Source organism: Lethenteron reissneri, chromosome 30, assembly GCF_015708825.2.
Source record: "Lethenteron reissneri isolate LAM-NWPU_2019-01 chromosome 30, ASM1570882v1, whole genome shotgun sequence".
In the NCBI taxonomy this organism is placed as follows: Eukaryota; Metazoa; Chordata; class Hyperoartia; order Petromyzontiformes; family Petromyzontidae; genus Lethenteron; species Lethenteron reissneri.
Window position 1 is genome coordinate 2,321,510 of NC_083808.1, and position 12,551 is coordinate 2,334,060.

Below are 12,551 nucleotides of genomic sequence, written 5' to 3' on the forward strand. Positions count from 1 at the left end.
ACCCCTCCTCCTCTTCCCCCCCCACCCCTCCTCCTCTTCCCCCCCCCACCCCTCCTCCTCTTCCCCCCCCCACCCCTCCTCCTCTTCCCCCCCCCACCCCTCTTCCTCTCCCCCCCCCACCCCTCCTCCTCTTCACCCCCCCACCCCGCCTCCCCTTCCCCCCCCACCCCTCCTCCTCTTCCCCCCCCACCCCTCCTCCTCTTCCCCCCCCCACCCCTCCTCCTCTTCCCCCCCCCACCCCTCCTCCTCTTCTCTCCCTCCTCAAGCTCACGGCGCATTTCTGGGAGGCTCAACCAGGCACACGCGGTCCTGCCGCCATCCCCCAACCACAAAAACAACCACGTTCAGCAACACAACCACGTTCAGCAACACAACCACGTTCAACAGCAGAACCACGTTCAACAACACAACCACATTAATCAACACAACCACGTTCAGCAACACAACCACGTTCAACAGCACAACTACGTTCAACAACACAACCACATTAATCAACACAACCACGTTCAACAGCACAACTACGTTCAACAACACAACCACATTAATCAACACAACCACGTTCAACAGCACAACCACGTTCAACAACACAACCACGTTCAACAGCACAACCACATTAATCAACACAACCACGTTCAACAACACAACCACATTAATCAACACAACCACGTTCAACAGCACAACCACGTTCAACAACACAACCACATTCAACAACACAACCACGTTCAACAGCACAACCACGTTCAACAGCACAACCACGTTCAACAGCATAACCACGAGCGCCGTCCACGTGAGCGAGCGGCGTTCCTCGCGTTCGTGTCAAGTTCAACTTTTAATTTTGTTTTTGTGTTCCCCGGTGTGATCAAGTCAGGGGAAGTGAGAGGCCAGCAGAAGATGAATCGATCACCTGGATGGGTCCACCCACTCCCAACAAGCGCGGGATCCACTCGGGGTAGCCCGCCCTTTGCCCGTACAAGGAGCTCTGAATCATGATGATGTTTGTTTACTTCGGAGGAACCCGATGAGCTATGAAGCTCTTTTTCATAGACGGTCCAGGCCAGAATATGTTAAAGCCTCTCTCGCTCTCCCTCCTCCCTCCATCTTCTCGACTCACTCCACTCTCTCTCCCCCCACTTCTCCCCCCTCCACTCTTTTTTTACGATCAGTGGAAACAAGAAGATGCTCGGTGTAGTCGGCACTCCACTCTCTTCTCCCCACTCCCTCTCCCCCCTCCGTCCCCCGCTCTCTCCCCCCACTCCACTCTCTTCTCCCCACTCCCCTGTCTCTCCCCCCACTCCACTCTCTTCTCCCCTGTCTCCCCCCCCACTCCACTCTCTTCTTCCCACTCCCCTGTCTCTCCCCCCACTCCACTCTCTTCTTCCCACTCCCCTGTCTCTCCCACCACTCCACTCTCTTCTTCCCACTCCCCTGTCTCTCCCCCACTCCCCTGTCTCTCTCCCAACTCCACTTTCTCCCCTCCTCTCTCTCCCCTACTCCCTCCCCCCACTCTACTCTCTTCTTCCCCCTCCCTCCACACTCCCTCTCTTTTTTTTTTTAAACCGGGGCTTTATGTTGCGCTCGCTCGCTCGCTCTCTCGCTCACTCGCTCGCTCACTCTCTCGCTCGCTCTCTCGCTCGCTCTCTCTCTCGCTCACTCTCTCGCTCGCTCGCTCTCTCTCTCGCTCATTCTCTCGCTCCTTTTCTCGCGCTCACTCTCTCGCTATGTACGCCGCCCCCCTCGCAGTCCGACGGCCTCCGACGGGTAGCTCATAACAGCATGCAGAGCTCCCTGTCATCTGCCACGGAGCACACGGCCTCCTCCATCGCCCACTGCTCCTTGAAGGCCGGCACGGCGTGGGTCAGCCGCGCATGGCGGAACTCCCCCCACTCCCTCTCTCCCCCCACTCCCTCTCTCCCCCCACTCCCCCCCACTCCCCCCCACTCCCTCTCTCCCCCCACTCCCTCTCTCCCCCCACTCCCTCTCTCCCCCCACTCCCTCTCCCCCCCACTCCCTCTCTCCCCCCACTCCCCCCCACTCCCCCCCACTCCCTCTCTCCCCCCACTCCCTCTCCCCCCCACTCCCTCTCTCCCCCCACTCCCTCTCCCCCCCACCTCCCTATCTCCCCCCCACTCCCTCTCTTCTCCCCCCTCTCCCCCATTCTCTCGCCCCTCCCTCTCCTCCCCGCTGGCTGGCGCGCGCTGTTGCCGTGGTAACCCCGCAGCCCCGAGGTCGTCAAAACTTGTGGCGCCGCGGAGCCAATCAGAGATCGTTATAGCCCCAAGGGGGGCGTGGTTACAGCCATATATGGGCAAGGGGGGGGGGGCACGAGCGGCTTTGGGGCTCGCTCATGAGCCAGCATGCGGCTCTTTAAAAACATTACTTTGTGACCCCTTTTTCAGTATCAAAGTATGAAACTAAACCAAGAATAGGTTTTATCCTTTCTGGAAATAAATAAAAACCTCTTGCAAGGAATCGTCTGCATAAACCACACGTGCTTGTGGTGAACATGCAAACAACACATGCTCTGAAGGCTCTCCTCTGATGTAAGCCAATCAGTTTCAAAGACAATGCAGATATTATCCACGTAGAGTATATACTAATACCTTTACACTTCTCGACGCCAGCGTTTTATTAATCAAGCGTCGCGAACAAAACTGAAGGATCGATTATTTTGTCCTGTGCCCCTTCCTGATTGTGCTGATGTATAATTCTACTCTCATTCATTCCACTGTGTACTGCTCGTCTGTAGTCTGACTTGTTGGCTATCCCATCTGCATTGACGTATTTCTCTGTCGTGTACTTTGTTTTCCAATTTGCACTGCCTTTGTGTTGTATTAGCATAACGTGGATTATAATTTTTTATCCCTAAAGTTTAACGAGTTTGGCCCCATATTAACTCGGGTCAACACGACTGATTCCGAGTTCATCTGTTAAATCTAGACGAATTAAGTTCCATGGCAGGAGGGTTTGTCATGTTCTAATCCTGTTTTTCAAGTGCACGGTTAAGTCGACGTGGACAGCCCTTGGTCAATCCACTACTGGACGAGAGCCTCCCCACACCGTCCGTGTTGGCCACAAGGGCCATTTGGTCATACTTAAATCTGGCCAGGGAAGGCAGGTCAATGGCAAGGACCATCAAGTACAGTATAATGGATGTGTATGCTCTGCCCTCTGCTGCCCACGGCGTTGCGCAGTTTCTAACCTGCGTGGTTGTCATACATCCAAGAACGACCATACAGACTCGACCCCAATGGCCATAAGCTAGTGTGCCCCTAATGAATCCAGTTCCATTTCAACAGGAATTTTGGTCGAATTATTCACGTATCGTTTCAAAACACGACTGGCTTGCCAGGTAGGCAAGTCCACAAGCTAGTCATGACTGCAAGTCAGATACACTAGGACATCAAGGACTTAGAATGTTGAAGTGCATACAAAGTTTGAAATATGACAAGCAAAGTAAACAAACATTTATTATAACAGAAAAATAGAACAGGAATGTCCAGGATTGGAACAAAATAAACATATAAACACTTGCTACAGGTTTTAACACCGGAGAAATTATACAAATGACTAAAAAAAATAATTTCAGAAATACTAGTGGTCTGCATAGCAGAATTCAGGACTATAAAAAGGTACCTTGGCAACAAATAAAAGTACCCTTGTAACAAGCTACTCAATTAGATGTAACACTTCAATGACCACGTGTTGCAAAGCAGCACGCTCAATTACATTTATATTTTCTCGATTTTTGCACGTGTGAAAACTTTTCAGACAATAACATTTAAGAAAGTTATTTTTCACTTTTGTAGCCAAGAGCACAGATTATTTCATTGTATCAGTATATAAAAGGTTTTGCACCATCGATAATAAATTGATGTCATTTTAGAAGCCCATACCTACAAGATAAAATACACTAATTATAAACTGGTTGATATTAAAGTTATTATAAACCACAATTTTTACACATGGTGACCTCGATCAGCAGTGATGTTCATGCAAAAAGTTGTGACTTTCATCAAGATACCATTAACTGTGATGTGAAAAGAAATGGTTTCAGTGCAGCTCCAGTAAATAAAATATAAAACAGCTGCTGAATTTTCCAACAACTTTACATTGTTTTCCTCTGCATAGAAAAACTGGCAGTACGAGAATGGTTAATATCAATAATGTACATTAAAAAAAATATACATGGTTTCAATTTAACACAGTGAATGTGATACCAACAGCTGTAAAAGTACAATTCGAGCCTGAAATGGGATTTTGCCCAGTTTTCTTGGACACGCAGCAAGAACATCTGGTACATTTCCTACCACAGGTCCACACCACCCCCTGTGCTGGCTCATCAGCCTCCGACTCAAGTAAACTGTATTGGCTGTACTCCCGGAATCTGTTGGGAAAACATTTGCACCATAGATTATTTATTAAGTCGGTTGTACCATATTCGCAACATTTCTGCAAGTAATCACCTGGTTGTTTAAGACGTAAGATGTATCGAAATGCGCATTCGACATCACCTGTTGGTACGCCGTTGTGTAGACCATCACATTCTGTTGCTGTCCGTCTGCGGTAATTATGCTAGTGGCAAGGGGACCCGCTGAAAATAAAATTACAGGTTACAAAGTGCATACATTACAAAAGAATATAACAACATACTGAGAAAAAGCTAAGCACAAAACGTCAACAATAGCTGATGTATAATCACTGTAACAAATATTCCAATCCCCATAATACATTTTTTTTATTAAAATCTTATTCAGCTGATCTGGAATGTACAATATGTCTCAAGACTTTTTCACATCAAAGTTCTAACGTTTCAGGATAAAGAGATGCCCAAATATTTTACACACACGGGAAAGATTACTATATCCTGGGAGGAAACAGACATCCAATATGTGCTACATAACTCCAACCCCAAAAAATCAGCCAGGCTTCATGGAACAGAACGACACATCCCGTTAAAATTTGAATGTGCCGTTAAATCTGTCGTGTAAATCTTACAATGGGGCCAAAGTTAGTACAGTGCACACAGTATTCAGTACAAGAACTGGGCTTACAGAAAGATTCCTCTGTGAGCTCTTCGGGTATGGCATCTGTTGTGGTCACCACAGTCGCATTGATTCCTTTCTCACCCTTCATTGACTGCACACAATCACATGACAATACCAGGCGTTATTTAACAGAGACAATTAGCACTCGTCTGGAGTCCGTTTAACACCTTGAATTTTAAATCGTCCATGAGAAAAAAACCCGATTCATTCTACATACTGCATTTACATTTTCACCAACCCGCATTGACCAGCATGGTGAAACAACCCCAATGACACACATGGTGTGAGATGGCTCACATCAAGCAGTAAACTGACCAAAAGGCAGTACATGAAATCATTATGTAATGCCGTCAAAATATCACTTACTTTTTCACCTCCCTCTGGTAGCATATTTAGGCATTTTCATAAAACGTTTAATAAGCCTATGATTCTGTTCTTGAAGAGTTGCATGTGTTCATACTACTACGTCATCATGTGTGTGCTGCAAACATCTACAAATGTGCAAACAAGAGACTAACATTGTCCATCTCAGTGTAATATCATCATTCCACCAGTATAAAATTATACGGGACAAAGTTATATTACTTGTGCAAACGTTTCTATGGCATGCAAAAGTCCAGGAATGATTGCAAATGTGCATGCTTGTGGGTGTATATTGAGGTAACAGTTGCCAGAGCACTACCTCACGGTACTTTTGAAGATACTGCTTGAGCGGCTCGACGTAGCTATCGAAGCCGAGGGTGGACATGGCGAAGAGGATGTCCTCCCCATTAATCGTCTTGCGTTTCTCCTGGTGGCAGCGTTCACTCGCTTCCGACGTGATGAAGCTGATGAACTCGCTCACACACTCCTGCACACATTCCTTGGCGTCCTTTGCAATCTGAAGCCAAACGCAGTCCCCGTCAGGAGACAAATTATCAAGTAGAACGGATTCTTAGCAATAATGACAACATGCAACAAACCATGCATGCAAGTATAGATTTTGATCATTCGTGATAATTGCATGTAAATACAACTTTTACACCATCGAAGAAGCAAGGCCAAATAAGAGAAAAAAACTAATTTCAAATAATGACTCGCAATCATGACAATTCATGGCATCACAATTTGACTTAATAAATACATTCCTCATAACGTGGAAAAGACGAGTGATGCTTTCACTGCGTAACTGTGGAAAATGCTCATGCGTTGGTCAGTTGGTTAATAAACGTGTATTTATGTGGTCGTTGTTACGTAGAATCTAGGAAATATGCACAAACCTTCCCAGAGGATGGGATGGAGGTCTTCATGATCCGGGCCACGTTAGCTATCGGCAGGTAGATGTCCTGCTCGCGATACGGGTCTTTCGATCCACAGCTCTCATCGTGATCGCCACTCGCCAGGCTACCCTCAGCGTCACCTTTTTAATTAAAATACCACCAAAATAAGCAATTAATATTCTCTCTGCCCTGTATTATACAATTCCCTCCCTTTAAAAATACCACTTTAATTGATCTCAAAGTAGATGTATCCCTTTTTATACCGTCTTTATAGATCGTTGCAATAGCAATGACATATTATGTGGCAATTGCTTAGCTGTGTTGTTTGCCAAGTGGAAACTTATCTCCCATCAGGGCTCACGTATTATCAATGTACGTTAACTTATATCAGCATCCTGACAACTCTAAATGCAGGCATTACAGTATAAAAAGCTTATGACAACATTGTTTCTTTCTATAAAGCAAAGTGCAGTCAATTTAATTTGAATCATTACATTGTTGCCCGAAAGGAATTGTTGGTCATCATGGTCCATTTGTCAGTGGTTTCCACACAAACCACTTAGTGTTAATAGGACACAGGCATATTCACCATCGCTGGACTGGAGCACGTAGTGTCCTCCTCCGATGTAATCCCCCGTGATCCCCAGCTGGGAAGCATCTGTGGTGGAGCCATCTGCATCCATCCCTAAACAACTACAAAGAGTACAAAGTTCAATCGTCTTTTTATATTATCTCGGAACAAATCATTTCAATAGTAATACAACAATGCTCCGTTTCATAACGTAATCAATGGGTTAGATTTAATAGCTGGTTATATAATAATTTAGTTATCAAAAATTCCTACCATGGTTAACATCAGTGACAAGTGACATCGGAACCAATACTGTCGTCCCCCATTAACCAACCCGCATTAATCAGCGTGAAGTATGATAAAAAGCCATGACCCACATGGCGTGGGGAGCGCATTCTTTACTCATTAAACTTGCAGCTCGCACGTCCTTCGAACATGACAGTCCATCCCTCCAGCCAGCCAACCTATTTTTCTAATCAAGCATATTATGATAGTATGCTAGCATATCCCGCACATTTGCGCGAGATCCATGGTCGGGGTGCAGGATTGGTGGCGGAGGCGTGACGTTGGCATGCACGAACCCGACTCAACTGCATGGGATGAGCTGGGTTTGTGCGTGTTGCACACACACTTGCACACCAGTCGGGAATCCAGACAGGAGCCAGCAAGCAAAATTGTGTTGTCGTGTAATATTAGGTATGATTCACGTTGTCAATTCAAGAGGCCTCCCGACATCGTTTTGGTCGTGGTGGATATTTTGACGATACTTTATCACGCTGATCAGTGAATGGGAGTCCCACAACAGGTTCAGATATCCCTCACCACTGATATCTTTCATGGCCAGCAAGCATAGCTGGCTTCACAATACAGCGTCTTAACTACTGCACCACCATTCGCTCACTATTCTATACGCAAGGGGCAGTCAGTGTTCTGTTAATAAGACAGTAATACGAGTCAAAATGAATGTCAGTAGGGCTATTTTAAATCCCCCACCCCCCATGTGCTAATCTTGAACAGCAACAGGATAGCGCACCATGCTAAATTACCCTTGGAAGATATGGTGAATATCTCGTCAAGACGTTTAAACTTTTAATAATCGGGATTTGTCCTGTGTGCGCCTTGCGTGAAGAAACGCGACATGTTCTCTGGCTGGCAAGCCCCATTGCTCACAACACAGACCCACACACAACAGTAAGTCGGCTCACTCTCAAGAGTGCCAGGTGTCCCACTTGTGTCTGGAACAAATCACCTAAACAGTTGTCACTGGCTTTGTTGTGCGCGTTAAGATCGTGGGTGCGAATTGTAGCCCTTCGAATCGTTGCACCGTGTTCACGACCCAAGGCCATAACACAAACACAATTCATACACAGATGTTATCTTAAAAAGTGCTCTGATCATTAATGGATTGCGAGTCAATTACACAATCACGTGGGACTGTAATGCCATTATTTTCAAATACAGGAGAGACCTGGTTCACCATATTACAGTAGTATGTAATCAATTTACATACATTTTGAAACTGGTCTTTTATGGTGACCTCACTTAGGGAAAATAACCTATTGAGATAGGAACTAGTGGATATCACTGCTATCAAAATGTTTAATTTTATTATCACAAGTCAAGGTCCAGCATGATTGTGAACTACGTAAGGAAACTAAAACTACATGTACGTGGAAAGGGGCTATCCATTTAGTACGTACGCAAAAATCTGTCAAAACTTGACTCCCCCCCCCCCCCACCTGCGTGCATACGTTTGACGATATTTAATCTACGCAGAAACGATCAAGGATTAATAATATTAACGTGTTTAAGCAAACAGATAGTCCACCGCCGGCTGCATTAAAGAATGAAGTTGCGTACATTGGCCACTTATTTTGCCGAGCTGCGTGATAGCTGCAGTCAAGGGGTACGGTGGCATACAAGTGACACACCTCTCCCACAGGCCTACTTCTCCCGCTAGTTAGTACTTGTTGTCTGACAGCTGGAGACACTGAACTGTGGCTCATTTCAAGGCCAATTTAGACAAATTATAATTATTATCGAGGCTCCCTCCACCCGTTTCCTATGCGTACGTACATTGTCAGTAGACGCCCCATACGCAAGCGTACGCATTGGGGTTAACCCTCCCCCCTCCATGCGTACGTACTAAATGGATGGCCCCAAAGGCCTTGATCTGGAAGGTATTGACCGAGTGCTGCACAAGGTCTATGGGCAGACGGCAAGTCTTACTTTCACGTTATCAAGCCCCCCTTTTACTTTGAAAGGAGGGTGGGAAGTAACACATAGTTAAGTTTACATCCATGAGCCAGTGTTGGGGATTACGCATTCGTGATCATTGTTACTGAAGGTAACTCATAAAACTAATAGTTCTAATCGTGTCAGCAACAAAAAATTTGAACATGCAAAATACTCAAGTCAATCTGTGTCCGATGTGCCAAGCCTCAGCGACCATCAAGACCAAAGGGGGCTCTAATTCAGTGAACAATGCCCTTTTGAATTTTGATTTAAAGCTTTCGTGACTGCAGGGATTCATATTCGTGGTTCTTTCGGTAAAGTCATCGTAAAAGGGAAATAATAAAATAAAAATTCTCACGTTTCGACTGCAACACAATAATCATCAGGTGTGAAATCCACACAAGAATTTTTTCTTCCTGTGCAGTCGAAACGTCGTGGCAATTTTTATTGTTTTATATTTTATTATTTTATCATTTCCCTTCTACGTGACTTTACCGAAAGAATCAAGAATATAAATGCTTTGTTTTACCCAAATAAATATCGCCGAGTCCCAGGAGAGTGCTGCATTGGGGTGTTTGGATAATTGCATGTGGGAGGAATTTAAGGGATAGGGGGGGACGGGTATACGCTGGCAAATACACGAGTTTGAAATTCCTTTGTGGCGGGAAAACATCAAATCGATCACTCTCCCCAGTGACAATACTGCTACTTCAATCCCGCAATTCTTAAGTCTCTACAGTGATATTATTTAGAGCTATAGACGTTGTATAACCAGGCTCAAATCAGTCCGATCATTTACATCGGCCAATGTTTTGTCTGCGTCTTTAAGTTTGGCACAGGGAAGACACGATTGAATATAAAAGTACAGGGAGACCTGTTACCGTAATCATCGCCAAGGTGCATCCATCACCATCACTAAAGAGCTCTTCTCAGTGTGAATTCGTCTCAGTAGTCAGGCATAAAGACGTAGTCTGAATGAGCTTCAACACTATCACAACCACATTAATCATTATTGCAATTGCCAGCCCTATTATCACTTGTCACCTACACAACAATTCACCATCTCTTAACCATTATCACTGCCACGACAGACGAGCCCCATCGTCTGCATCACATTCACCAATCATCACCGCCAATCACTACAGCCACCACCACATGCATCGCCTTCGCCAACACTCATCAACTCCTCCATAACCACCGTGGCTTCATTGTTCTCATCATCACCACCACCACGTGCAAACATCACCGTTACCACCACCAACCACGACTAACATCCACAACTTGCACCAACTCACTACAACCATCATCGCTACCGCCGTCACCACCATCCACCACAAAGGCACCAAAAATACAGCCAACACTGCCATCACCTCCACCATCAATCACAAACAGCACCAAAAATACAGGCAACACTGCCATCACCTCCACCATCAATCACAAACAGCACCAAAAATACAGGCAACACTGCCATCACCTCCACCATCAATCACAAACAGCACCAAAAATACAGGCAACACTGCCATCACCTCCACCATCAATCACAAACAGCACCAAAAATACAGGCAACAGTGCCATCACCTCCACCATCAATCACAAACAGCACCAAAAATACAGCCAACAGTGCCATCACCTCCACCATCACTCCCGCCAACGCCACCACCATCAACACATCCACCACCACAATCATCACCACATCCACACCACCATCAATAACAACAACAGACACTGCCATCACCACCACCACATCCACCACCGCCGCTAAGGCCACAGCGCCAGCCCCTCGCTCAGCTCTTGCCCCCCCCTTGTCTCTGCTGGCAGCACACGCGGGGAGCGCGCCCGCACAAAGCATCGCGGCCCTTGCCACCGCCGCTGCTGCCGCCTCCACCTCCGAGGCCGAGCTCCGGCAGAGGCAACAGCAGCAACAGCAGCAGCATCTCGGGCGGCAGCGGGCGGTGACAATCATTGGTCAAGAGGCGACAAACCTTATTCGGCGGCAGCGGCCGGCGGTTGGCTGCCTCAAGATGGCCTCTGGTTGGTGAAGATGGCTGCGAGGCGAGCCAGTCGGCGCGAGCCCCGCGTACGTCACGTCCGGCGCGGTGTCACATCCGGAACGCGAGGCTCCTCCCCCCCCAAACCGATCTGCCCCCACCCTCTTCCTCCTCTGCCCCCCACCCCTCCACCCTCCTCCCCTCCGCCCCCTCCCCCGCCACCTCCTCTACCCCCTCCCTTCCCCCTCTGCTCCCTACCCCGCCTCCACCGCCCTATGCCCCTCCCATCCCCCTCTGCCTCCCCACTCTCACCACCCCCCACCGCCACCATCCCCCCCACCCTCACCCCAACCCAACCCCCCTCCCCCGTCATCCCACCTTACCCCCACCCCAACCCATCCCCCCTCCCTGTCATCCCACCTCCCCCCCACCCCCAACCCATCCCCCCTCCCCCGCCATCCCCCCCGCCTCACTCACTCCCCACCCCCACAACTTCCGCTCAGCCGACAACTTCCGGCTGGGGTCTTCCACGCTCCCCTCGCGCTTGGGATGCAGCTGCAACATCAACGCCGCGCGCGTGTTTGTGTGTGTGGCCTTGAAAGTAAATATAACAGACGACGTTTCGGGCAATGGCCCTACTTGTCACTTAAATAGGCCAGTAGAGAGAGTGGGTAATAAGAGTTGGAGACTACACGTGTTTACGCTGTGGAGTTTTTGATACGAAGGCGCTTTAAGGTTGCTGTAATCGGGAAGATCGTTATTGTCACGACGTATTGTTTATACCCCACGCAGTACATCTCGAGGTGCCAGACACAAGGTGCATTTGAAATAAAGAGATTCAGAAAATTGCAAACCAAAAAATGTGGAAAAAACTGCATAAAATACGCACAGACAGAAACTACATTTAAAAGCTTAGAGAGATATGTGTTTTCCACTCATGGGATATAGTGTACGCTTCAAAAGGGAAATTATGGATCATGTCATTGCTAAAAACAAACCCCCTGCATAAATATTCCGTTCTCCCCCATAACAGCCACTCCCAATTAAGATAATTGAATGCTCTCACCGTCCTAAAGCATGTGTCCATGGTGTAATAGCACATTGGGCTTGCAATACAGGGGGTCACCGGAAGATAGAATGGGCAAGTTTATTGTGGGGGCCGACCTCCACCCCCTCCACTCCCCCCGTCCTCTTCGGCCGCCGATCGAGTGATTGCCCCCCCCTCCCCCCCGTGCCAATGCCCTCTGGCTCCCCACCGCCCAGGGGTTATCTCCCACACGCTCAAATCACACCACCACACCGGTCGATCAGTGGGTCGCGTGTGGCCACACACACCTCTACCCCCCTCCTCTTGGAAGACATCAGTGTGGCCATCGTGGAAGAGTAGATCAAAGCACCCTCCGGAGGGGTTTTCTTGAGCTCCGTCTCGTGAAGGCCCTTCCGCCTGTAGTGG

General features: G+C 47.7%; 1 protein-coding gene across 3 annotated transcripts; it reads right to left on the bottom strand.

Moving 5' to 3' along the window:
* Nucleotides 1-3,449: 3,449 nt before the first annotated feature.
* On the bottom strand, nt 3,450-11,228 carry NFYB (nuclear transcription factor Y subunit beta). Of its 3 annotated transcripts, none has more exons than XM_061562780.1 (7): nt 11,093-11,228; nt 6,894-6,997; nt 6,305-6,444; nt 5,728-5,925; nt 5,052-5,136; nt 4,512-4,591; nt 3,450-4,384 (listed from the first exon to the last, which is right to left on the bottom strand). In XM_061562780.1, the coding sequence occupies exons 2-7, from the start codon at nt 6,985-6,987 to the stop codon at nt 4,352-4,354; spliced, it is 630 nt and encodes a 209-aa protein (XP_061418764.1). In that variant the 5' UTR covers nt 6,988-6,997; nt 11,093-11,228; the 3' UTR covers nt 3,450-4,351. The 3 variants fall into 3 exon arrangements, with proteins under 3 accessions (XP_061418764.1, XP_061418763.1, XP_061418762.1); XM_061562779.1 differs by having other exon boundaries at nt 5,725-5,925; XM_061562778.1 differs by lacking the exon at nt 11,093-11,228 and adding an exon at nt 9,992-10,592 and having other exon boundaries at nt 5,725-5,925.
* Between the last annotated feature and the right edge of the window lie 1,323 nt (nt 11,229-12,551).